The following is a 27,482-nucleotide window of genomic DNA, read 5'->3' on the forward strand; positions in this document are numbered from 1 at the left end:
TGCCAAAAGTTAGGCACCCCCAAGTGATCGCATGTACTTACCTTAAACCCGGCCAGTGCACCTATTAGGAGAAAACTGCTCCTGGGATTCTTCCAGTGAGCACCACGTAGCGCTCTTCTTCTGGCTTCTTCTTTTTTTCTCGCAGCTGTGCATGCGCAGTACAGTGAAAAGCCGAACTTTAACAAAAAAGTTGGCTATTTAGTTCTACTGCGCATGCGTCTGCCCCGGGAAATTTGACAGAAGAAGCCTGAAGATGATTCTCCATGGTGCTCGCTGGAAGAATCTTGGGCTGGTTCAGGTTTCTCCTAATAGGTGCACCAGCCCGGGGTTTCACTAAATGTGATCACTAGGGGGTGCCTAACTTTTGGCACTCCCGAATAAAAAGAGCTTTCCTTCTCCTTTAAAGCTGTGAGTAACACAAAGCAGCACAGCACTATTTCATACTGTGTAATAAAATCAATTAAGAGAAGGTGTATTTACATGCTGACGGTATCCTTTGTGCCGGTAAGTCTTGTTTATATATTCCCGTCGGAACCTTAGAACTTTACTGTAAGAAGTTTGGGTTTTCCCATAGTGAATCACAGCAGTGGCACAATGCACAGGGTTTATTTCAGGAACAGGTTGGCAGAAGTTTTACTTGGATGAAAAAGTGCCTGAAATTAATTCAGAATTTTGCCAGAGGGCCCGACAAAGACCAAAGTCTCCTAGAACTCAAACAGAAAAATGTTTACCTTAATTGTAATGATATTAACCAGTAAGCAGGTCTGTATTTATGTATCACATGATATACACCACCGCAGAGCCCAGGATTTGCTCATTCTATAATATCCGGGGCCGGGGCTCCGGGGCAATAATAGGCAGGCAGCAGATTTCTGTTCAGCATAACTCAGAAAAATAACTCAATAGAGGCCTCTAGAGGACGTTATAAGCACCGCAGCTGGTTTCAAATGTCACAATCAATTTCATTTATGGGGCAAAATGAAGTAATTGAAGGGGATGCCCATTCTCCATTTGTGCCCACTATACAGAGAAATGTACATCCCTGGGTGGTGCCAGTGAAGTTTAAACCCCAAAGTGTTGGATCATTTTGGTATCCAAGTTTGAAAATATTATGTGTATAGCAGATACCTGCACACACCCAGGGCCCAACAACTTTAGGGAATCATTTAGGACAAACAGAATCCTGTCTGTAACTGTCCATGAAATGGATGTTTTTCTGCAGGGTAATATTATGCCATCCCATGCCTCCCAACATTTGAAAAATAGAAAGAGGGGCAAAAAGATCTGTTGTGCATAACGCAGCGAACATTTTTTTACTACGCCCATTTATGGCGACACCCCCTAAATACCATATCCATTTTACAAAATTTGGTAGGTAATGGAAAGTTTGAACACATTTCTGGGGGTTTTAGGGTCATGTTTTATGTATTATTACAGTTTTCTAATTTCCCGTTGAGCTACAAGTCACAGTTTTCCCCAAGAGACCTGCTTACCTTAAAGGTGGTGGCACACAGGGAGATTAGTTGCCCAGTGACAAATCTCTCTACTGCGGGTGACTAATTTCCCCGAAATGTCTTCCCATCGGCAAGAATATGAATCGTCGGCAGGAAGGCCAATCGTTTTGGATTTCCGAAGTCGTCCAAAGTTTACTTGTGAGACAACTTTGGGCGACTTCGGGAAATCCAAAGCAATTTCTATGCCATACCGCCGGCCACTCACATGTTTTGCCGGCCGGAAGGCATTTGGGGAGATTAGTTGCCCGCAGTGGAGTAGATTTGTTGCTGGGCGAATAATCTCCCCATCTTCCACCACGCTTAATAGTTACAATTGTATCTTTGCTTATTTTAAATAGTTACAAATGTATCAAAATGCAGTTGCCGAGTATTCTAGGTTCTCTGCTAAAAGCCTCTTATTATTTACATTTCAGAAACATATATATTTATATATATATGTATATATATACACATATATTTTCTGGCATCAGCGCAGGAGATCAAAGAGAAACTAGGGACATTTCAGTAACAATTCCAGACTGTGGGTTGAACTGTCCAAATCGGGACTGTCCCTTGAAAAACGAGACAGTTGGGAGGTATGTCATCAGTCTGACAGTTGAATGTGTTAATAGTATGCTGCAGTATAGGTAAAAAAACATAGGCTACAAAAACATATTCAGTAAAAAGATAATTTCCCCCCTGACCTGGTTGATCTTCCGATCATCACCAGGCCCGGATTTGTGTAAAGGCCACCAAGGCCCGGGCCTAGGGCGGCAGAATCAGTGCGCAGGAGATATGATAGTTTTTTAAATTTCCCGTGCGCCAATACCCATTGCTCTGGTCCCAATGCCAAAAATTTGCCCGAATAAAGGGGAGGCGGGCAACGAACGGCAGTGGGCCTAGGGGTGCCCACTATGTAAATCTGGCCCTGGACATCACTACTTCCTAGCAGTGACGTCACTTCTGTTTTTGCAGTTTGAAAAATAACCCCTTGCAGGTATGGTCAGAGTAGTTCAGAGAAAGGGCCCCCAATGTCATAGTCCTGACCCCAACATTTCAACAGTTTCCCCAGGAGGGTTTTGGTCAGCTAAATTGTGTCTTTATTACATTTGAGAGGGGGAGTTGGTCCCTTGGCAGTTCAGTCTGCGGCCATGGGGTATCAGATTTTCCCTAGTTTATAAAAAGTCATGTCTTTTGGATCCCACTTGCGGGGGGGGGGGGGGGTGCTGAAGGACCTGGAACAGCAGTGGGTTCCAGCAGGATAGCTTTGTAATAGCTCACTCTAGGGCAGTGATCCCCAACCAGTAGCTCGTGAGCAACATGTTGCTCTCCACCCCCTTGGATGTTGCTCTCGGTGGCCTCAGAGCAGGTGCTTATTTTTAAATTGCTGACTTGGAGGCAAGTTCTGGTTGCATAAAATCCAGGTGTAATGCCAAAAAGAGCCTCAATGTAGGTTGACAATCCACATAGGGGCTGCAAAATGGCCAATCACAGCACTTATTTGGGACCCCAATAACATTTTTAATGTTAATGTTGCTCCCCAACTCCTTTTACTTCTGAATGTTGCTCACGGGTTCAAAAGGTTGGGGATCCCTGCCCTAGGGGTTACAGGATAGAGTAGTTAGTGGAACAGCCAGAGACTCCAACAAGGAGGTTAGTAAGGCTGAGCTGTCAACCGCTCCCTATTTTTTTGGGAGTTACCAGATTTTGGACTCTGCCCCCCCAGTCTCCCGTCACTCTTATGTGTTACCCTGATTTCTGGCTATTCCTGACGATTTGTTATTCAGCAACCATGCAGTGATTTGAATAAAAGACTGGAATATGAATAGGAGAGGCCTGAATAGAAAGTAACAATAACAATAAATGTGTAGCCTTAAAGAGCATTTGTTTTTTAGATGGGGGTCAGTGACCCCTTGTGAAAGCCTGAAAAAATCAGAAGAAGAAGGCAAATAATTCAAAAACTATAAAAAATAGATAATTGAAAAGTTGCTTAGCATTAGCGATTCTATAACATACTAAATGTTACCATAAAGGTGAACCACCCCTTTAACTGCTCAGAGACATCAACCTCCTGGGCACTGAATAGGGTTGCCACCTGGCCAGTAAAAATGGTTGATCCCAATGCTATTAAAGGAAAACTATACCCCCAAAATGAATACTTGAGCAACAGATAGTTGTTTTACTAATTAAGTGGCATATTAAAGAATCTTACCAAACCGAAATATATATATTTAAGTAAATATTGTCCATTTACATCTCTTGCCTTGACCCACCATTTTGTGATGGTCTGTGTGCTGCCTCAGAGATCACCTGACCAGAAATTAGGGATGCACCGAATCCAGGATTCAGTTCGGGATTCTGCATTTTTCAGTAGGATTTGGATTCGGCCGAATCCATCTGCCCGGCCCGAACCCTAATTTACATATGCAAATTAGGGGCGTGGAGGGAAATTGCTTGACTTTTTGTCATAAAACAAGATAGTAAAAAAATGTTTTCCCCTTTCCACCCCTAATTTGCATATGCAAATTAGGATTCGGTTCGGTATTCGGCCGAATCTTTTGTAAAGGATTCGGGGGTTCGGTGCATCCCTACCAGAAATACTACAACTCTAACTGTAACAGGAAGAAGTGTGGAAGCAAAAGACAGAACTCTGGGGTTGTTAAAGGGTTGTTCATCTCTGAGTTAACTTTTAGTATGATGTAAAGAATGCTATTCTGAGACAATTTGCAATTGGTTTATTATTTGTGATTTTACTTATTTAGCCTTTAATTCAGCAGTTTTGCAATTTCAGTAATCTGGGTGCTAGGGTCCAAACTACCCTAGCAACCATGCAATGAATTGAATAAGAGACTGGAATACAGTAACGGAACAAGAGGCGCGCAAGCTGCCGGGGGGCCTTGGGGGGGTGCGGGCCCTGGCCCAATTGCACCCCCTGCTCCCCGGTAGTTAAGCCACTGCTGGAATATAAATAGGAGAGGCCTGAAAAGAAAGATGAGTAATAAAAAGTATCAATAACAATACATTTGTAGACTTACAGACAGGGTCGGTCTGGGAGGCCCGGGGCCCACCGAGACTGCTGGTCCAGGGCCCCCCTCCGACCCCATGTTCCTCTTCTGCACCGCGCCAAGCTCGGCGCTCAGTGCACATGCATGAGCATGCGTGAGCTGCGTCACTTGCCGCGCATGCACAGAAGGCACTGCGCATCGGCAAAAACTGTTGTGATTGTGATGTAGCGGCACACACTGGAAGGAGAGGGCACAGCATCCTATAATATGTGAAAATAAACAATTATACTGGATATCAGATTTTGTTAAGTATTTGACCAAAGAGTTGGCGCATAACAACTTGTTTTTTTGTATTTTGCTTCCTGTTGGTTGTGACTTGTAAATCTGTGTAATTCTGTAGAAGCACCACTAGGTGACACTGCTGATGGTGAGATGAGGAGACAATTCACACTAAACATCCCCCTTAGTATCAAGATGAATTTAGGCTTCATAAAATGCAGGACCAGATACTTATGAGAGTTTCTTCTCCTTTAATGGCCAATGAGGCTGTTTTTTCTGCACATGGGTTTTAAAGAAGAGGCCTGGTGTAGAAAGGAACTGATTGGTACCGATACATGCAAGTTTTGTTTTCCTTTAATGCAGCCCTCTCCCAATGGGACTACATAGGTCCCTTTTATGATCTGCTTGTTGGATCAGTCAAAACCACTCAGTACAAACTTTCAGTACAAAACTAATCCATGGACTGGTCCAATTACCCTCTTGAAATCAAGAAGAATTTTCTCCCCTTCTGAGACCAGTTAGAGAGGCTTCCCCTGGCATACAGGATATTGGATCTCCACTCTAGTGAGATTCCTAGTTGGCCTTAACACAGGCCCCTGTGCTTAGTTACTGTTTATGCAACTATTTATTTTTTATTCAGTATTTACATCAGGGACCCCCAGCTTATTAGGGGTGCCAGGAGTTGTAGTTCAAACACAGTCAAGGAGTCAAAGGTTGAACATCTCTTGTCTAATTTTGGCTGCCCAGTATTTTGTTGCCGTGTCATCTGGCTAACTACACCCAAGAGGCATCCTGCACAATGCAATGTATATGATAATAATAAATGGGCTCATGTGTCTGGGTGGGCTCCTCACTATAGATAGCAGAGAATGTGTATATGGCTATGCATTAGAGTCCTGGGGCCTGGACTATTGATATAGTACCTGCATGCTTTGCAGCCACAACAGCCAGACACAAAGCCAATTCTGTACCTCACGCTACCCTAAGGCATTCCTAAGAAACCCTAAAGGTGGCCATAGACGCAAAGATCCACTCGTTTGGCGACATAACGATCCGATTACGATGCGCAATGGGCTCCTGCAGGATCGGTCGGGTCAAAATCAAACCTGTCCGATCGACCGAACGCCGGGCGAAAGATGTCGGCACTCTCCACACACAATCCGAAAATCTGGATCTGTGCATCTATGGCCAGCTTTAGTATTCCTCTTACCAGGAGTAGCTTTTTGCCCCTATAACTTGTGGGCTGCTGCCACCTGAGGCAAGTTTCTCAACTCACCATCTTGCCCTTACTATACACACTGTTCCACAGTTACAGCTCGTTCCCCTGGCAGCATCTTGCCCTTACTATACACACTGTTCTGCAGTTACAGCCCCTTCTCCTGGCACCATCTTGCCTTATTATAATCATTCCCCCACATCTAAAATACCTGTTTTACAGTGATTATTTCAGTGCTTGAGGGAATAAGGGGCAGTGGCCACCATTACTTATAAGTCCCTGCCCTGCTTCCCTTTGTCTGCATTTTGGAGGCAGGTGAAGAGAAGCTGATCTGTTCCTATACACTTCCATGTTAAGCTGCACTGACGAGCGTTGGCTTGAGTGCAGCTACAAAGATCAGAGGTTGGCTGGAAAAACACACACTTTCAGGCTGTTCTAAGCTCTTTGTAGCTGCAGTCAGGCTCAGGGCTGGCGGGAAACCGGTGAAAAACCCCAGCCCTTGAGGGGCCCCCCGCCGACCCAGGTCCACTTCTTCTCCCTGCTGGGAACTGCAGGCCCTGATCACAATGCTCCTGATGTTGGCACTTGCAGCCAGGACAGCCATCAGGGGGGGGACAGGGGGGAGAGTTGTAGGGGGCCCGAGGGTAAGGGGAGCCCCGGCCACGCCACACTTACTTGATTAGCCAGGGCCCCCATCTTTCTGAGAGGTGCTGACTTCGGGAAGGCATGGATGTTTAAGGGGCCCTGGCCACCAATTTTCTTATAATATAGGGGGGGGGCCCTGGCAACCAAATTTTTTTTTCTCATGTGGGGTCCTAGCCACCAATATTTTTTTAATGGGGGGGCCCTGGCCACAAATGTTTTTTTATGGGGGGCCCTGACCACCAATATCTTTTTATTTTTTATTAACATGTGGGAACCCTAGCCACCAATAATTTTTTGTTTTTTAACTGTGTGGTGGGGGCCGGACCTGTAGGTGGGGCTTGCGGTGGGCACAGCCCAGGGGGCCCAGGAAATTTGGTCGTATGGGGCCCTGCGATTTCTGATGGCGGTCCTGCTTGCAGCTATGGTAGGGGGACCCCAGCTGGCCAGTAAAAATGATGGCTGATCCCAATGTTATTACAAGGGAAAAAAGATAAGTATATAGAATGGCCGGTATTTTTCTTGAGAAAAGGTGGCAACCCTAGGTAGGGGGCCCCAAGCTGGCAGCCCCAGTGGGCCCTGGATACCCAGTCCGACACTAGCCAGTGCAGCTAAAGATGGAGCAGATCACAGGGTTGTCACCTTTTCTATAGGCATCAAACATTACATTTCCTGCCAGGCCAGGTGACTCCCTACTTCTCCATAAATCTGCTGATCTGCAGGGACCCCACTATTAATGGCGAGACTGCCCTACATGTACACGAGGTCTCTCTCCAGGCACAGTTGGGTTTAGCAGAAGGATTGAGTCACAGTTTGTCTTCTCTCATCTCTCCAGCTATTTGTTGTACTACAACTCCCAGAATCCCCTAACAACCTTTCCAATAGAGAAAAAAAAAGCTAACACTGTTTACCCAGTATAATATGATATAGGGACTGGAGTGACGGCAGCAAACTGATTATACCCCGAGGTCAATTCCGACAAACAGGCAGCGCACGAAGCAACTTCCTAATTCCACAGACGAACCATTCCCATATATGGACTTAACCCCGCCCTCTGTCCGTTTCTGAGACCTCTCTCTGCCAATAAAGCTTCGCGATCCCTCCCCCTTCAGTCCTTTTAAATCGCTGCGTTCCCAAGGTGCCCCGCGGCCGGCAGGTTTGGATTTTTAAATCGTATCGACCAATCAGGGACGTGCATTCTGCTTCAAAACCAACGGCGGCTGCAGGGCCGGGAGGCGTGTGATTAAAGGGACTGAGCAGCAGAAGGAGTAACAGCTTCACGGCTCTTTCTACCCAACCTCGTCCTGTCGCACTGTTCACCCCTGATCTCCCCAGCACTTTCCCATTCATCTGTCACCCCGATAAACTTGATCCTTACAACTGTCACCCGCACTATGGCTCAAGTGGCCGGTAAGAAACTGACGGTGGCCCCAGAGGCCGCTAAACCCCCAGGGATTCCCGGTGCCTCCTCAGCAGTGAAAGAAATCCCAGAGATTCTGGTGGATCCCCGAACCCGGAGGCGATATTTGAGGGGTCGGTTCCTGGGCAAAGGAGGCTTCGCTAAGTGCTACGAGATCACCGACCTGGAGAGCCGGGAGGTATTTGCTGGGAAGATTGTGCCCAAGACAATGCTGCTCAAGCCCCACCAGAAGGACAAGATGACCATGGAGATTGCCATCCAGCGCAGCCTGGACCACCGGCATGTCGTGGGCTTCCATGGCTTCTTTGAGGACAATGACTTCGTGTATGTGGTGCTGGAGCTGTGCAGGAGGAGGGTGAGTACCTGGATGGGCTTAACTTGCACATACTACAACTCCCAGCAGCCCCTGTTCGTCTCCTCCTTGATTGGAGTTCTGTGTTTATTGCATAATGCTGATCAAGATCTATTGGCTTGGAATCTAACCAAGGGAGTTATTATAACTATAGTTTACTGCTGCAGAACATCTTGACTGGGCAACTACTGGCCACCCATACTACCACTAGCCAAATCATACCAGCCCAATTGGCAGTTCCTAATAGATATAGAGATATAGAGGTGATAATATCTATCATCCATCTATTTATCATCTTATCTATTTATCTATCTAAACCTCATTGGGTCCCAATATAAAGCCCTGCCATGGTGGCCCCCCAGCTCCATCTATTGACATCAGCTCAAATTCCTCAGAGTTGCCGCCCCCTACTGGTGAGTTTCGTTCCCTTGGTGAGGCTTCTGTTGGGAGCGCATAGCAGCACGTCTGCCAACACAAACCAGCAACTGACACTTTGCCTTGACTGCCAGCTTGGGGGTGATTCCATTGCTGCCAGTAAATGACCTATCTTTTTTTTATCTACAGCCCGTGCTAGTGTTTCACTTTATTGTTCTTTCCTGAAATGCAGGAAACCAATGAACAATGACAGTAATAACTGAACTGACTCCGTTGCCATGTGCTCTGAGATGACTTGTTCCTCCCAATAGGATTCTGTCTGCACTCAAATGTCTCGATGCAAATCTCAGCCAACATATTTAGAAAGGTTATACATGTATTTCCTTACAGTGCTTCAAAAGCTAAAATATACACTAAAGGCAGTGGTTTAACATTAACTAGATATTACTGGGCCCCACCGCCAATTTTTTTTCATGATCCCAAAGTGCCTAGAGGTTGACCTGTACTGATCAATATGTATTGAAATTTATATGAATTAGGAACTCATGGGGCCCCTATACTTACTGCCCCCCCCCTGTAGCCACAAGGTCTGCTTCCTCTGTAGTTGCGCCCCTCATTACAGGTATGGGATCCATTATACTGAAACCAGTTATCCAGAAAGGTATCATTTATGGGAAGGCTGTCTCCCGTAGACTCATTTTAATCAAATTGCACTATTTGAAAACTGTTCATATTTGTTTAATCTGTAGTAATGCAATGGCACCTTGTACTTGATCCCAACTAAGATATAATTAATTCTTATTGGAAACAAAACCAGCCTCTTTGGTTTATTTAATATTTAAAAGACTTTTTAGTAGACTTGAGGTAGGTAGATCCAAATTATGGACAGATCCCTTATCTGGGAAACCCTGGGCATTGTGGATAACTGGTTCTATACATGTGCAAGCCATGTTCCAATCTGGCTTGTTTCTAGGGGCGTAGTTAAAGTAAAACTATACCACCGAACAATGTAGGTCTCAATAAAATTATAATGCATAAAACAACTCGCATGTAAAACCCTGCTTCATGTAAATAAACAACTTTCATAATAATATACTCTTTAGTAGTATGGGCCATTGGGTAATCATAATTAGAAATTGCAATTTTAAAAAAATAAATAAAAAGGGCTGCCCCCTCGGAATGAGGATTCACGGTGCACACAAACAAAGCACATTTTAGGTCGCATGAGCCAATTAACAATTGTCTTTTGGCTTCCTCACTTCTTCCTGTTACAGTTAGAGCTGCAGTATTTCTGGTCAGGTGATCTCTGAGGCAGCACACAGACCATCACTGAATGGTGGCTCAAGCAAGAGATGTGAAAGGACAATATTTACTAATATTAATAAATATATACCAATAACTAGCCCTGAAAGCTCATGTCATTCTATCCTCATAAGCACAATCCTTCATAATATTGGGTGGGTTTATTTGAGGTATTAAATGCTCAACTGAGACACCATGGCTGCTTCCACCATATAGAAGTGTGTGTATATATAGTATACACAAGGCCAACTGTAGCCCACCGGTTAGCTGGAGTAGAATCTATAGCAGTTCTAATTAGTGCTTTATGATATCATGTATGAGAAACTGTGGTCTACCACCTACATGTGTATGTAACCTTAAGCTGGCCCTGGGGCAATTCCCTGTCTCATCTCTTCATCTTTGGATTTCAGTCTCTCCTGGAGCTGCACAAGAGGAGAAAAGCTGTTACAGAGCCAGAAGCTCGCTACTACTTGAAACAGACCATTTTGGCGTGCCAGTATCTCCATAGCAACAGAGTCATTCACAGAGACCTCAAGCTCGGAAACCTATTCCTTAATGATGAAATGGAGGTCAAAATAGGCAAGTTTTTAAATCTAATATAATCTAATCACATGTTTGAGTGACTGGGTGGAGGTACTAGAGGCACTATTTCCTATACAGTGGCCCATTGTAGGATCAGACTGGTCATCGGGATCTGATAATGGACCCCAGTCTGGGACAATTCCCATAATCCTGTATAGCCTCTACCATTTGGCCCGGTCTTTGACACATTCCTCATGAGTGCACTAAAGCACCAATTGGTGTTCAAAAGCTGTTGATTCCGTAATGTTGTACATTACCAGGAAACAGTCAGCTGCATTGATTCATCTTATTGGGCAGCTCCTTTAATGTGTTACTCTTTCCATTAGGTGACTTTGGGCTGGCAACCAAAGTGGAATATGATGGGGAGCGCAAGAAAACCCTCTGTGGCACTCCAAACTACATTGCACCCGAGGTGTTGGGCAAGAAGGGCCACAGTTTTGAGGTGGACATATGGTCAATAGGATGCATCATGTGAGTTGCTTTTTTATAGATGTTTTTCTGCATATTTCACTCCTAGCCTCCAACCAGTGCTTACTTTGCCAAAAGGGATCACCATCCATTCCATTTTGAACGAAATCTTCCAGCAACCAAATTGCTCTCTTGGGAAGTTGGCTATTATAGTTACTAAAAGAGAAGAGTGTTGTGATTGGTCTACTGGTTTTTTATAGTGAGAGCTGTGAAGATGTGGAATTCTCTCCCTGAATCAGTTGTACAGGCTGATACATTAGATAGCTTTAAGAAGGGGTTGGATGGATTTTTAGCAAGTAAGGGAATACAGGGTTATGGGAAATAGCTCATAGTCCAAGTTGATCCAGGGACTAGTCCGATTGCCATTTTGGAGTCGGGAAGGAATTTTTCCCCCTCTAAGGCAAATCGGAGAGGCTTCAGATGGGGTTTTTTTGCCTTCCTCTGGATCAACTGGCAGGTAGTTTAATAAAAAAAAAAAAGGTTGAACTCGATGGACATGTCTTTTTTTTCAACCTTACTTACTATGTCACTGAACCTTCTCCTTGTCTCTTGGCTATTGCTAAACCAACTCAAAATGTGCAGTGCAGAAGTTTTTTTCTGAAACAGTCTACGATAAACCTTGGGGAGCGATCTCTGCAGCTTCTGAATGTGTACCTTCTTAGTCTAGAAACAGTGTTACATCCTTCAGCATAACCTGCATAATCTTTAGTCCCTCATCATGGTCTTTGAGTGGTCCCATCCTGTTGAGGGAGCTGAGATTTGTAGGTCAGCAGTGGGTGGAAGGGCTATACCATTAACAGCCTTGGCTGAGGGTGATCATTGATATTCTATAGGTATCTTAGTTTCCATCCTCTGGAAAACTCAACACATTCTTTCTTCTGCCAGGTACACACTGCTGGTGGGAAAACCTCCCTTTGAGACATCATGCCTGAAAGAAACATACTTGAGAATAAAAAAGAATGAATACTCCATCCCCAAGGTACATCCAAGAGCTTTTATAGCAAATTCTACACTCTATTGTCTTTCTGCACCCAGCCATCTAATCCTAGGGATTTGACCAGTTCTCTACTCTGACCAGTCCTCTTCCCTTTCAGCACATTAACCCCATGGCAGCCGCACTTATACAGAAGATGCTCCGTTCTGACCCAACCTCAAGGCCCACAATAGACGACCTGCTGAATGAAGAGTTCTTTACTACTGGCTACATTCCCTCTCGCCTCCCCACAACCTGCTTAACTGTGCCCCCAAGATTTTCCATTGCACCCAGCACTATTGATCAAAGCTTAAGAAAACCACTTACTGCCATTAATAAAGGTGAGTGATATGGATTTGCTGATTTGCCTACTAACGTAGCGCGTAACAAAGGGGTGGCCTTTTCTGGATCATTGGTTAACATTATGTTCTGATACAGGGCAAGACTCTCCACTGGTTGAAAAGCAGATGGTTCCTGCAAAGGAAGAGGAGATGCAGCAGCCGGAGTCCACAGAGCCTGCAGATTGTTACCTATCTGAGATGTTCCAACAGCTGACATGTTTGAATGCAGTGAAGCCTTCTGAGAGAGCGCTTATCCGCCAAGGTGAGGGCCAAAAGCAGTTGTAGACATTCATAGATATTTAGCTTGTGGTCTCTAACGTTTCCAAACACTACATTTTAAATAATGGCTAAGCTTTAATATACTGTCTCTTTAAACCCTATAGAACAGTAGGCCAACCAACTTTTAACAACTCTAGGAAGCTTGACATGTTTCCCTATACTGATCCCTAGGCAGTCTTGGGGCCATGTGTTTAGGGTGCTGGGCCAAATACACTATCTTTTGGGCTAGATACACTGTTCTTTAACAAAAAAGCAGAAGGCAAAGTGGTGGTTCACTTATAGTATTTTATAGAGTGGCTAATTCTAAGTACCTTTTTCATTGGGCCTTCATTTTTTTTCTTTGCCTTCTGATGCTTTCAAGTGGGGTTCACTGGGTCCCATCTAAAAAAAACTCTCTAAGGCTACAAATGTATTGTTGTTGCTACTTTTTATTACTCCTTTCTATTCAGGCCTCTCCTATTCATATTCCAGTCTCTTATTCAAATCAATGCATGGTTGCTAGGGTGATTTGGACCTTAGAAACCAGATTGCTGAAGTTTCTGCAGAGCTGCAGCATAAAAAGCTAAAAAAACTCAAACCACAAATAACAAAAACCAACTACAATTCTATCAGAATATAAATCTACATCATACTAATTAAATTTAACGGTGAACAACCCCTTTCAAGCATGCTGTTGCTTCTTTTCTGACAATGGCGCTATCCCCCGGTACTATTCTAGAGAGCGACACCATCTTGCCTCCTGTTGCAACAATTCCTTGCAGCTATCCTGGGCTGTCCATGATTAAGACTTTCAATGTCCTTTTAACTGAATCAGTTGAAATTCATAATGTTTACAGAGTTGATGTGTTTGTATAGAGCTGGGAATGCATTCATGTCTTCTGAATATATAACAAGTGGTGTTCTCTTTCAGAGGAAGCCGAAGATCCAGCATCCATTCCCATATTCTGGGTCAGCAAATGGGTGGACTACTCTGACAAATACGGATTAGGTATGTAAGCATGAAATTGCACATTTCAATGCAGCACAATTGTACTTTGTTGCATATTAATATTGCTTTTAATTGCTCAAACAGGTTACCAGCTGTGTGATAACAGTGTAGGGGTGCTCTTTAATGACTCCACGAGATTGATAATGTACACTGATGGAGACAGCCTGCAGTACATCGAGAGGAACAATGCAGAGTCCTACCTCAACGTGCGCTCCTACCCTACTGCTTTAACCAAAAAGGTGAGTTCTTTATCTAGACTGGTTATGACCAGCTACTCGTGCAACTGAATCTGATCACCTATGGACTGGCTTGATTCTTTTAGGGAAATATATCTGCTCAGATCTTCAAATGTTTTATTTATTTTTTTTGTTCTTTGTAGATCACACTGCTGAAGTACTTCAGAAACTACATGAGTGAGCACCTATTGAAGGCTGGTGCCAACACAACACCTCGGGAGGGGGATGAACTGGCTCGTCTCCCCTTCTTGCGCACTTGGTTCCGGACACGCAGCGCCATCATCCTCCACCTGAGCAATGGAACTGTTCAGATCAACTTCTTCCAGGTAGGAGCTGGGCCTATGACAGTAGCTTCAAACTGGCATCTGGGGGGGGGGGGCAACTTTAATTGGTGGCAGGAGGGCTCACTGAATGGAAGGGTAAAATTGAGGGAGACTACCTATTTGCTCTATACCTGAAATCCCAGCATTAAAGGTTGGAATAGTATGAGATATGGAGATGGTTATTTGCTGACCTACATATTTAGACCTTTGGCTAAATGACTTTATAAGCCTATTCCTACATCTATAACCTTGTTATAAGGAGGATACCAACCCTAGGGTGGGGCATGAACTGAAAATCATAACCACGTGCCGATGTTTAATTCAGGCTTTAGCGTGGGCAGCTCTTGCAATACAAACAAGTGGCACATTGCTGTGGACTTTAGACACTGCCCACCTGTGGTCCTTCAAAAATTGAAGTTCCAACATGTCTTAAAGGATAAGTAAAACTTTAAAATAAGTGTGAAATTGATGGCTCTATTCTAAGAGCTTTTGCAATGTACATTCATTGCTTTTGTTTTATTGCAAGATATTAAGGGATACATTTACTGTTACATGAATGCATTTTGTTAAAACCTGGTCATTTTCCCACCAAGTAGTCAAGGAAGTTGTCAAGAGCAAGAAGCTGCTCTGATGTTTTTTTTTTTTTTGAAAATGATTCAAAACTTTTCTCTAATCTTTACAAACCAGAAGAGCATCAAAGCAGCCTTTCTTTCTCCCTAAAACTTCCTTGACTATTAGGTGGTCACAATGACCAGCAGGTGGTGCTGTTGTAGCAATATCCTTTAATATCTTGGAATTCAAGAAAAATAAACCACGAATATACATGGCAAAAGTGAATATAATGGCGCCAATAACAATTTTACATTCACTTATTTTAAAGGTTTACTTAACCTTTAAAGAGCTAAACAATTCTTCGGTTCTTTATCTGTAGGGCCTCTTCGATCACATTTTGGGGGTGGGGTAAAATCTGCGTTCAATTCTGACTTATGATGGTATAACGTAGTCTGCAGAACCTGAACATTCTTTCCCAGTGTAGTGGGAACATGTGTTTGAGCTCCTATCTAGCTTCAGAGTAGATGGCACATCTTCTGAAACAGATATTATATGTCTGGTTTTTTTTTTTTTTTTTTTTTTTTTTTTTGAGCCATATCCTATATACTTATAGACTAACCAGACTATATGCTGAAATCTGATGTTGAGCTCATGACTTCTTTACTCTTTTGCAGGATCACACTAAGATAATACTGTGCCCCCTTATGGCTGCCGTGTCCTACATAGATGAAAAGCGTGAATTCCGCACGTACAAGCTGAGCCTGATTCAAGAGTTTGGCTGCTGCAAGGAGCTCGCCAGCCGTCTCCGCTACGCACGCACAATGGTGGAGAAACTTCAGAGCTCAAAGTCAGGCGTTGCACATGTGAAGTCCTCCGCATAGCCGGCCTAGCAAACTGGACTCGCCAGAAACAAAACCATATTCTTGGGTTTCTGGAAGCACAAGACCTTGTTTCAGGTCCTAAGCGCACTCGTCTTTACAATTTTAAGCCGAAGCTGACATGTTCTAGGGTGAGATGGTTCACCAAGACTGTACAGTACTCGCGTGACATTTCCATAAATATATATCCAAAGTGCCACTTGTTGCGTCAGAGTAATCATGATCTGTGATGTAGATCCCTGCTGGGCTTTGTATGAACCTTCGTCCTCTTCCTGTTTTTTCTATGTCAACTTTGTCAGGTTTTTAATGTAAAAATGTCATCTTTAACACTTTTGTATATTATCAAATTAAAGTTCTTTGTATAGCTGTGCACGTGATTTGTTTGTTTTCCCATGGTGGAACGGCTGCTGTTGGGGATTTGATTCTGGTTATGCCATGCTCTCGAGCAAGGATCTAATTAGTAGATCTAGGGAATGGCATACAGACGGGTTATGATTCTAAAAGGCCTCATCTGCATTGGATTAGACCTGACACTTCCATTCATTTGTCTATGCCTTTTAAAATTTGAATGCAAAAGTGACTAGATTAATGGTTATACACTAAAAATTCCCATCGGAGTAGATGGCCCAAAATCCTTTGCAAATGGTCTGTGTGTTGTCACAGATTAAAGGACCAGTAACACCATTTTTTAATACTTATCCCTTAATCGGTAAGGGTTACTTTCCCTTGGCTTTTTTCAAATCTTCAGCTTGAATTTGACCTGCAAAGTGCCACATATAGCAGCGCTGAACCAGAAGTCGGCTTTGTACCAATTTTTTGTTTGCAGTTTCTATTGCTTTTGACAGCTTGTGGGGTAATGATTTGAGCATATATTTATGCTGCAGTATTTAAAAAAAAAAAAAAAAAAGATGCAAAGCTGTCTTCCAATTCAGTGCACAGAGGCTGTTGTCACCTTTCAACTATGTTGCACTTTTGAGTCACATTTACACTAAAGTTTTGAGAATTAAAGGGGAAGTAGGCCTCAAAGTTTTTTTTGTTTTTTTTTTTTCTCCGGGGGGGGGGTTAAAGGAGAAGGAAAGGTACGGAGGCATTTTATTGCTAATACAGTAGATTAGCTGCAATAGTGCAAGCTAGAATGCCATTTATTCTGTAGAATGTTTTACCATACCCGAGTAAAGCTCTAGAAGCTGTTTGTTTAGGATAGCAACTGCAGTGTTATCTTGGTGTGACATCACTTCCTACCTGAGTCTCTACCTGCTCACTCATAGCTCTGGGCTTAGATTACAGCAGGGAGGAGAGAGGAGCAAACTGAGCATGCTCATGCCTGGGGCAAGGAGATTTAAGATGAAAAGAGTAATACAGAAGCCCATCTGTACACAATAGAAGGAAATAAATGCTGTTTCTTTTGACAGAGGACTCAGAGCAACATTACTTTGAGGGTTTACTGTTATATTTAGGTGGACCTTTCTGATGAGGCTTACTTAGTTTCAACCTTTCCTTCTCTAAGCAATCAAACAAAAATTTGGGGTTACTGATGTAAACACTAGTACAACTGGACAGATAGAACCAGTTCCTGTGCATATCAACGCCTGACATCCTCTGCTAAGTTCCATGGTGTATGTTAAAAACAAGTATTGAACAGCAGGTGTCAAAGCACTAGGTCCCAATGATGGCAGATTGTAACTGTGGAACAGATCCATCATGATGGGACTTCCACAGTCATGAATTACCAAAGAACTGGCTCACATGAGTGAGTTTATATTGCAAGCCAGCCCATACTGCCTCACCCATCAATGAGAAGGGTGGCCAAAACATAGTGCTACATTTGGAATTACTAAATTAATCAGAAGCAAGCTACTTCCCATTGGTTTGAAGGCACCAAGGGTTTGTTTGTCAGTTGCCAGAAAAACTCTCAAGTCCATATGAGCCTCCAATTTCCTGAGAGCAGGCTCTGGCCATCACACCAGTGTTTTACAGCAGTCCCTGTGGTTGTTGGGATGCCCCAGTGTCAAATGCTTTTTGGACAGGTTTTGGGAGAGATGTATCAAATATAAACCTATGAATTTTGAAATACATGGGTCTCTTAATCTCAAATTTTAAATTGGGTAGAGGTTGGTTGTGTAAACTACTGTAGTGTCCAGTTTCAGGGTTGTTCGCCTTTAAATTCTTTAAGTATGATCGAGTGATACCCTAAAGTTGGCCATAGATGCAAAGATACTTTCGTATGAATCGAGGATTCGTACGATTTTTGGACCATGTGTGGAGAGTCGGACAGGTTTGATTTTATCCCGACCGATCCTGCCGGGGCCCATTGCGCTCTCATCGTAATCTGATTGTTCGGCCATAGGGCCAAACATTCAGATTACCCCCAATATAGCCATGCCCGTTAGTGGCATATCTGGGAAAGTCGCCAAACGAGCTGATCTTTTAGTCTATGGCCACTTTATAGAGTTTGCAATTGGTTTTCATTTATATGTGGTTTTTGCCTTGTTTAGCTTTTTAATTGACAGCTCACCAGTTTACAATTTCAGCAATCTGGTTGCTAGGTTCTAAATTACCCTAGCAACCATTAATTGATTTGAATAAGACAATATGAATTAGTAGAGGGTCTATATAGAAAGATGAGTAATAACAATAAGGGGCAGATTTATCAAAGGTCAAAGTGAAGGTTCGAAGTTAAAAACTTCGAATTTTGAAGTAATTTTTGGGTACTTCGACCATCGAATAGTCCAACTTCGATTCGAAGTTAAAAAAAGTACTGTCTCTGTGCTGTTTTAGCCTATGGGGGACCTCCTAGAACCTGTATGGAGGCAATTGGGGGAGTTTGGGAGATCGAAGGTCGAAGTTAAAAAAACTTTGAATTGAAGTAGCGCTACTTCAAATCGTACAATTAAAAGTAGGCCCACTTCTACCCCAAATAACTTCGACCACCATTCGGTTTGTCTTTTTGAATGCGAAGTTTTTTTTAACTTAGAACTTGACCTTTAATAAATATGCCCCTAAAATTGTAGCCTTACAGAGCATTGTTTTTAGATGCCCCCCCCCCCATTTAAAAGCTGGAAAGAATCAGAAAAAAAAGGAAATTGAAAAGTTGATTAGAATTAGCCATTCTATAGCATACTAAAAGTTACCTTAACAATGAACCACTTCTTTTAAACGGGATTATAAAGTGACATACATGGAGGCATATTTCTCCAGCTCTCTTTCAATAAACATATATATATATATATATGTGGCAGTTTCTCTCTTCCTGTGAGTGCACATGTTCAGTAAACCTCGTAGTATCAGTTGCTCATGGCACATGCCGATGCTTTTGTCAGAGCCATGCAATTAAAATACCAGGTGGTTGACGGGGTCCCAAAATGACATCGCCGAGGGGATAGGACTGGGTTTTATTGGTATACAATTTTAAATGTTTTCATTTTTTCCAGATACTTGACACTTGGACTGATGTGTTGTTTATCGATAAGTTCCAGTTATATAGAAGGAAGAGCTTGTTACAAGATGTATATAATGTCTCATGTTCGTTTTGCAACATTATCTTGAGGAAACTCAGCTGTTTGTTCAAAGTGAAGCTGCCATTAGATGGCGCTATGTTGAATGGTATAAAATGTGTTCATTAATTTTAGGGATGCACCGAATCCAGGATTCGGTTCGGGATTCGGCCAGGATTCGGCCTTTTTCAGCAGGATTCGGATTCGGCCGAATCCTTCTACCCGGCAGAACCGAATCCGAATTTGCATATGCAAATTAGGAGCGGGGAGGGAAATTGCGTGACTTTTTGTCAGAGAACAAGGAAGTAAAAAATGTTTTTCCCCTTCCCGCCCCTAATTTGCATATGCAAATTAGGGTTAGGTTCGGTATTCGGCCGAATCTTTCACGAAGGATTCGGGGGTTCGGCCGAATCCAAAAAAGTGGATTCGGTGCATCCCTAATTAATTTGCACTCAGTAGCTTGAGGAAAGGCTGTTGTGAGCCTGAAATGTTGTCTGTCCAAGAAAACCCCTTTTTTAATAAATAAAAAACTCTCCAGCGTGGTGCTGTCTAATTGAATATTGGGTGGCATCAATGCCAAATAAGTGGTCCCTTATGCATATGCCCAGCTTCAGTGTAACCTTAAAAATGCAATCTCTTTGGCATTGTTAGTGCCATGATGCAGCACGGGGCAAACAGGAGGAACCTATCACAACTAGATCTTCTCTTTCCGTCTCCTTCAATTCTACACCTGAAGCTTCTTTGACCCATTTATTTCCCAATGCACTCACCTGACGCTGGGCTCTGAATATCTTGTACAGGTGTGGGATCTGCTATCTGGAAACCCATTATCCAGAAGGTTCCAAATGACAGGCAGGTCATTGCCCATAGATTTTAATCAATGAATTACATTTTTTAAAAATGATTTGATTTTTTTTTGTAATAATAAAACAGCTGCCTGTACTTGATCCAAATTAGGATATAATTCATCCTTATTGGAAGCCAAATAATCCAATTAGGTTTAATTAAAGGGATTGTTCACCTTTGTATTAACTTTTAATATGATGTAGAGAGTGATATTCTGAGACAATTTGCAATTTGTTTTCATTTATTATTATTTGTGGTTTTTGAGTTAAGCTTTTTATTCAGCAGCTCTCCAGTTTGCAGTTTCTGCAGTAATCTGGTTGCTAGGGTCCAACTTTCCATAGCAACCATGTATTGATCTCAATAAGAGACTGGGATATGAATAGGAGAGGCCTGAATAGAAAGATGAGCAATAAAAGTTAGCAATAACAATTGATTTGTAGCCTTACAGAGCATTTGTTTTTAGCTGGGGTCAGAAGAAAAAGGCAAATGATTACAAAACTATAAAGAAAAATGAAGACTAATTGAAAGGTTGCTTAGAATTAGCCATTCTATAACATACTAAAGGTGAACCGCCCAATTTAATGTGTGATTTTTTAGTAGACGTAAGGTATTGAGATCCAAGTTACAGAAAGATCCCTTATCCAGCAGACCCCAGGTCCCGAGCATTCTGGATAACAGGTCCCATACCTGAATATATAAATGAAATGTGGCTTTAATCCAGGTATGTCCTACACGTTCACTGGGGGCTAAAGCTGCTTTAACTGGATTAACTAGTAATGTATAAACTACTACAGGCTCAATGAGCTGCTACAGGGAGCTGGAGGGACAGAACAAATTATTTTTTTAACTGTAAATTTTTGAAAAATGGTAACAATGAAAATCGACCCCAATTATGTAATTTGATCATTGCAAGTTCTTCCCTTGTGCTGCACTTGTGCAAATATTATACAACAGAGATGACGGAATAAAGCTCTGTGGCTACTAGTGTAGTTGCTAAACCATTACAAAACCAACATTCAATAATAAAAAAAAGTCTTGTGTTTTTTAATTGAATAAAACTTTTGTGCAACAATAATCTCACAATAAAAAAATAAATACATTTTTTTTTTTTAAACCCTGCCAATTTTTGTTTTCTCTCAGCAGTACCATGCCGCATTTTCACTGTCAGACTGACGGAATGTTCGGCAAAAATGGCCGACACATGGTGAGATCATACGTGGTCCTTAGTGGTTTTAGGGTCCTTCACCCAACAGTAAATAAGAATATATATTCTTAAAAACACACAAGCCTAAAACCCCTTAGAGAAGTGTAGATTTGGTTACTTTTTGTTTTTTTGGTGAAAATCCAAAGCAGTTCTATATACAAAGTAAAAACGTTAAAGGATAAGTAACCTTTAAATTACACTGTACATTCATTTTTTTTAAAATTCCAAGTTATTAAGGGATACATGTACTGTTAACATTAATTTTGTTACAACAGCGCCACCTGCTGGTCATTTTCCAACCAGTCTGACCACCAAGTAGTCAAGGAAGTTGGCAGGAGAAAGAAAGAGGCTGCTCTGATGTTGTTTTGCTTAGGAAAAACATACAGTATATCCTTTAATATCTTGGCATTAAAAAGCAATAATGAATATATATTGCAAAAGTGCTTAAAATAGCACCCTCATCGATTTTACATTAATTTATTTTAAATGTTTACTTATCCTTTAAATCAGGGATCCCCAACCTTTTGAACCCGTGAGCAACATTCAGAAGTAAAAGGAGTTGTGGAGCAACACATGCATGAAAAATGTTCTTGGGCTGCCAAATAAGGGCTGTGATTGGCCATTTGGTAGCCCCATTTGGATTGTCTACCTACATTGAGGCTCTGTTTGGTAGTGCACCTGGTTTTTATAAAATTAAAACTTTCCTCCAAGCTTGGAATTCAAAAATAAGCTCCTGCTTTGAGGCCACTGGGAGCAACATACAAGGGGTTGGAGAGCAACGTGTTACTCATGAGCTACTGGTTGGGGATCACTGCTTTATATGAGTGCAATCAAGTCCTGAACACCAGGACAATGTCTTCATTGCTAAAAATCCATGATTTTTTGTCTTTGCCCCCAAGTCAATTTTTGGCATGGAGCCCTTAAGTCTCAGGAACTTTGCACCCAGTGATAGTAGGTCTGGAACTGTCTCTCAGGGGAGCACTTCTCCGTGGCTTGGTATGTGTGGAGAAGCAAATGTGGGAATCGGGAAGTGAAATATGACACAAACTCATCAGGGATGGAACCCAGGGTTTCTCGGACATCAGCCGGCAGCTCATGGTAATGGTGTTTCTGAAGCAGAGAAGAAGCAGAAAAAGTATTAGGGCAGCTACCAAGGTGCATCAGGAAAAACCAAAGAAGAGAGAGGAGTCATTAACTACATGCAAGGCAGGGTGCAAAGTGCAAAAAATAGGAGCAATCCGCCATGTTTTTGCACTTTGTACTCCTGACCTGCGGAGTAGTTGAATTACCAGGTCTCTGCGCTTTAAAACAGATCACAAATAATGATGGAGATGATGTATTCATGAGAGGTGGGCAGGCATGTAGGCGACCTGCTACCTACCTCTACCCTAACTCGAGCATCATTCATTGCACAGGTCTCGACGGGATCCTGTACTTACCACCTGCACTATGGCAGAGAGCAGCCCCAGGCAAAAGTTTTCTTCAATGAGCACAAAGGGACTCATTTTGTCACCCATACTGCTCTAGCACTTCTGATTGTGTCTAAATGTGACCATACACGGACCAAGAAAAGTTGGCAGCTTACTGGCCAGTATATGGGATCCTATGATGGGCTTCCGCGATCGATATCTGGCCAAAAATCTGCCAGATGTCGATCAAACAGGCTTAATTTTTCTGTCCGATCGAGGACTACATTGATTTATTGATACAGTCTGCAATCCCACCACCTGCATTCCTGGCTTTGTGAGCCAATCGTTGTGCCCTAGGGCCCATGATCAGATGAGCCCTGATATCACCCACTCAAGGTGGGCATATTGGTGTAAGATCTGCTTGTTTGGCAACCTCTCCAAATGAGCAGATCTGCCCATGTATGGCCATCTTAACTAAAGGAGCCCTGATGTGTAACAGGGTTGTAAAGGACTAGAAACTTAAAGGGGAAGTAAAGTCTAAAATAGAATAAGGCTAGAAATGCTGTATTTTGTATACTAAACATAAACTTGAACTTACTGCACCAAAAGCCTAATACAACAAATGATTTATGCTTTCAGAGTTGGCCACAGGGGTTCACCATCTTGTAACTTTGTTAAACATCTTTGCAAGACCAAGACTTTGCACATGCTCAGTGTGATCTGGGCTGCTTAAGGATCGTCATAAATTAACAAAACAGCACAAATCAAATAATATCTGCCAGAAGCCGATACAGCAAGACTGATTAATAATCAGAATATACAGACTGCACTGGGTCCTGTGTAGTCATGTCATCTAATGTGTATTATTATTATTATAGTTTTTGTATTGTTTAATACAAACTTTCTCCAACTCTAACGAACCAGTGGCTGCAGCAAAATAATCCTCCAAATAGAATCCCAGTTTATCTTTTTAAATCTGACTCCATGATCTTTGTCCCTGCAGCTGGAGTTGGAAACAGTAAAGGGGATATAAAGGCAAAAATAAAATCCAATACAAATATCTACACAGTCACCGACTGCTCTAAAAGGAAACAAACAAAGCTGCTTGAGTTCTGCAAGGCTGGGAAGTAAGGCGGGGGCTCCCCCTGCTGTTCATAAGTATGATGGTTTCCCTGCTCAGCAGTTAGGGACCGTCTGACAATTCCTATCCACAGCAGTAAATGAAGGGAGAATTTCACTGCATACAGTCAGGTTTCTTATAAAAACAGTACACATTTTTTAATTAAAGTATATTGGAGATAGGTTTCTTTTTCATTAAAGAAAGTAAAAATGGGATTTTATTTTTTTGCCTTTACATGCCCTTTAAATTAAGCAAACAGCATGATAGGTTATACATCACTGCTCCAACCTTTTACCAACACAACCCACCTTGTTCCTCATGGCTCTGAGAAGATCCCTCACAGAATTACCTCTATAGGACCGGAATTTTCTGAGATCTAAATGTGAAAAAGGATTGAATACATAATTGTGAAGCAGGAAATGTGACCGTGTTTTGCTGTCTATTTAGCTGTGTCGGCAGTACCTGTCTGAAGTGGGACAGATATGTGCAAACGCCAGTTTACTCGGACTACAGAACGAGCATCTGACTCGAGGGCGACCACAATTGGGCTCTCCACGGGTTCCTTCTCAATGCGGTCACTTACATCCTGAAAGGAGAACATGGTTTAACATACACAGACTGATATGCTATTTATGTTATTTATTATCAAATACAATGGCAGTAAGAAACAGCTACAGAGCACATATCAACAAAGGGATATATCTAGGGATGCTATAACAAACAAGGGAAAGTTGTGCTCACCACTAGTTTTTAAAATCATTAGGCAGGGGTGCAATGAGGGTGTGACCACAAAATACATATAGACAAATACAAGATTCCTCTGCACTCAACCCATTATCAATATATTTAAGACAGAGACATTTTGTGCATACTGCTACTGAAAAATGCCTTACCCTTTAAACAAAACAGGGATTGTTTGTCCATATATTGCAATATATTTAAGCTGGCCAACTACGTCAAAGTCATCCCATATCTGGCCAGTCCTATGCTCAATTTTCATTTGATTCATTAAGAATTCTATGGTTTAATTATACATTTTATAAAAGGGACGAATACGTTTTACCTGCAACTTACTAGCTGCTTTCAAAGTAAAACTCCCAAACTTGGCTGCCCTTTTATTAGACACCAGTGGGATCACCTGACTATAGTTGGAGAGGGTGGGAGCTACAACATGGAGCTGGTCACTGCTCTTGTAGAACTATAACAAACAAGGGAAAGTTGTGCTCACCAGTCAGGTGATCCCACTGGTGTCTAATAAAAGGGCAGCCAAGTTTGGGAGTTTTACTTTGAAAGCAGCTAGTAAGTTGCAGGTAAAACGTATTCGTCCCTTTTATAAAATGTATAATTAAACCATAGAATTCTTAATGAATCAGATGAAAATTGAGCATAGGACTGGCCAGATATGGGATGACTTTGACGTAGTTGGCCAGCTTAAATATATTGCAATATATGGACAAACAATCCCTGTTTTGTTTAAAGGGTAAGGCATTTTTCAGTAGCAGTATGCACAAAATGTCTCTGTCTTAAATATATTGATAATGGGTTGAGTGCAGAGGAATCTTGTATTTGTCTATATCTAGGGATGCACCGAATCCACTATTTTGGATTCGTCCGAGTCCCTGAATCCTTTGTATAAGATTTTGCCGAATACCAAACCAAGTTAGAATTTGCATATGAAAATTAGGGACGGGAAAAGAAAAAGCGGAGAAACATTTTTTAACTTCCTTGTTTTATGACAAAGTCACATGATTTCCCTGCTCGCCCCTAATTTACATATGCAAATTAGGATTCAGATTCGGTTCAGCCAGGCACAAGGTTTCAGACGAATCTGAATCCTGCTGAAAAAGGCAGAATCCAGCCCGAATCCCAAACTGAATCCTGGATTCAGTGCATCCCTAGATAGAACTCTTAATTACATTCTATTGGGGAAGGTTTATGGAGGAAAAGGAGGAGACAGATAGAGGACATGAAGATCAGAGATGGAGCAGCATTGGGTGTAAAGAATATAGAATAAAAGGGAAAAAGACAGAGACGGCACAGAGATTAGGGAAAGAGCAAGAAGAGGTCAGGGAGATTTTCAAGTATTCAGGAGGCTCTGGCCAAGTGGCGCCACAACCACCCACCCGCCCACAATACATTATATTATATTTAAATACAGGTATGATACCTGTTATCCAGAATGCTCTGGACCTACAATTTCCAGACAAGGGGTATATCTTCATATCTTAAGTCTACTAAAAAATAATTTAAACATTAAAGGATAAGTAAACCTTTAAAATAAGTGAATGTAAACTTGATGAGCGTGATATTATAAGCACTTTTGCAATGTGCATTCATTACTTTTTTTTTTTTATTACAAAATATTAAGGGATACATGTTCTGTTAACATGGATGAATGTTGTTACAACAGCGCCACCTGCTGGTCATTTTCTGACCACCAAGTAGTCAAGGAAGTTCTTCTGCTTAGGAAAGATTTGAGAAAGGTTTCTGATTTTTTTCCTAAGCAGAAGAACATCAGAGCAGCCTCTTTCTTTCTCCTGACAAGTTCCTTGACTACTTGGTGGTCAGAAAGTGACCAGCAGGTGGCGCTGTTGTAACAAAATGTATTCATTTTAACAGTACATGTATCCTTAAAACAAAATAAATAATGAATGTACATTGCAAAAGTGCTTAGAATAGCACCCTCATTAATTTTACATAATTTTACATAATTTTCAATAAGTATTTATTATTATTATATAAATGTATCCTTTAATAAAACCCAATAGGATTGGTTTGCCTCCAATAAGGATTAATTATATCAAGCATAATTGGGGGTCCATACATCTGATTTCCGTATATCTTTCACCACAGCCAGAGGGACATGCCCCGGTTTCAAAGGCAGCCAATAAGGAAAAAAATTTTATATCAAAAGATATATGTCCCAAGGCTTGTATTTAGTAAAAATCATTTATTTATTAAAGTTCATATTTAAATATTAGATACATACTGACCCCACATGGCCCACCTACATGGCCCACCTAGGTGGGCCAAGTGATGTCAGTATGTATCTAATTTTTAAATATGAACTTTAATAAATACATTATTTTTACTAAATACAAGCCTTGGGACATGTATCTTTTGATATAACATTTTTTTTCCTTAATTATATCAAGTAGAAGGTACTGTTTAATAATTACAGAGAAAAAAATATTCAAAAATAATGTAAGTATTTGATAACATTGGAGTCTATGGGAGATGTCCTTCCCTTAATTTGGAAGTTTCTGAAACACGTGTTTCCGGATAAGGGATCCCATACCTGTATTAACACCTCAACATCAGTTGAGGTGTTAATACATGTATGGGATCCCTTAAGGTGGCAGGAGCAGGATAGAGTGAAGACCCTAAAAAGCTTTGTCTTTGTGACATAATTCATGAGTCATAAATCCTTCTGTTACCTGAAAGAACTGTAAGCACTTTGCTGGTGTCCAAAAGAATGGATGTATGAGGACATGCTGGGCTGAGGGTCTTAGCAAAGGGTCACAGTTGATCATCATTTCAACCAGGTGACGTTCCACCACATTCTCTGTAGAAAGAAACAGAGATGAAAATGGAAGAGAGTAAGACTCCCTGTCACACCTCACAATCCTTGTGTAAACAAAGACTATGGGGCAGATTTATCAAAATGTTATATTAGAGCCCACCACAGGAAAACTGTTCCATGCT

The 27,482-nt window shown here is 41.9% G+C and overlaps 2 protein-coding genes across 2 annotated transcripts in view; one reads left to right on the plus strand and one right to left on the minus strand.

Annotated features, from left to right (window-relative positions):
- The first annotated feature begins 7,798 nt into the window (after positions 1–7,798).
- Positions 7,799–16,074, plus strand: plk1.L (polo like kinase 1 L homeolog). Its single transcript, XM_018236516.2, has 10 exons — positions 7,799–8,410; positions 10,495–10,663; positions 10,993–11,137; positions 12,020–12,113; positions 12,229–12,448; positions 12,546–12,710; positions 13,638–13,715; positions 13,800–13,954; positions 14,095–14,277; positions 15,501–16,074. The coding sequence occupies exons 1-10, from the start codon at positions 8,030–8,032 to the stop codon at positions 15,705–15,707; spliced, it is 1,797 nt and encodes a 598-aa protein (XP_018092005.1). The 5' UTR covers positions 7,799–8,029; the 3' UTR covers positions 15,708–16,074.
- A 5,869-nt stretch (positions 16,075–21,943) lies between these two features.
- ern2.L (endoplasmic reticulum to nucleus signaling 2 L homeolog) overlaps positions 21,944–27,482 on the minus strand; it is a 28,660-nt gene continuing 23,121 nt past the window's right edge. The window contains exons 20-23 of the mRNA XM_018236513.2: positions 27,215–27,342; positions 24,240–24,363; positions 24,086–24,153; positions 21,944–22,358 (exon numbers count right to left, since the gene is read on the minus strand). Coding sequence (XP_018092002.1) covers positions 22,176–22,358; positions 24,086–24,153; positions 24,240–24,363; positions 27,215–27,342 — 503 coding nt within the window. The 3' untranslated portion in view covers positions 21,944–22,175. The remainder of the gene's footprint in view (positions 22,359–24,085; positions 24,154–24,239; positions 24,364–27,214; positions 27,343–27,482) is intronic.

This window comes from Xenopus laevis, chromosome 9_10L (assembly GCF_017654675.1).
Source record: "Xenopus laevis strain J_2021 chromosome 9_10L, Xenopus_laevis_v10.1, whole genome shotgun sequence".
Lineage (NCBI taxonomy): Eukaryota > Metazoa > Chordata > Amphibia > Anura > Pipidae > Xenopus > Xenopus laevis.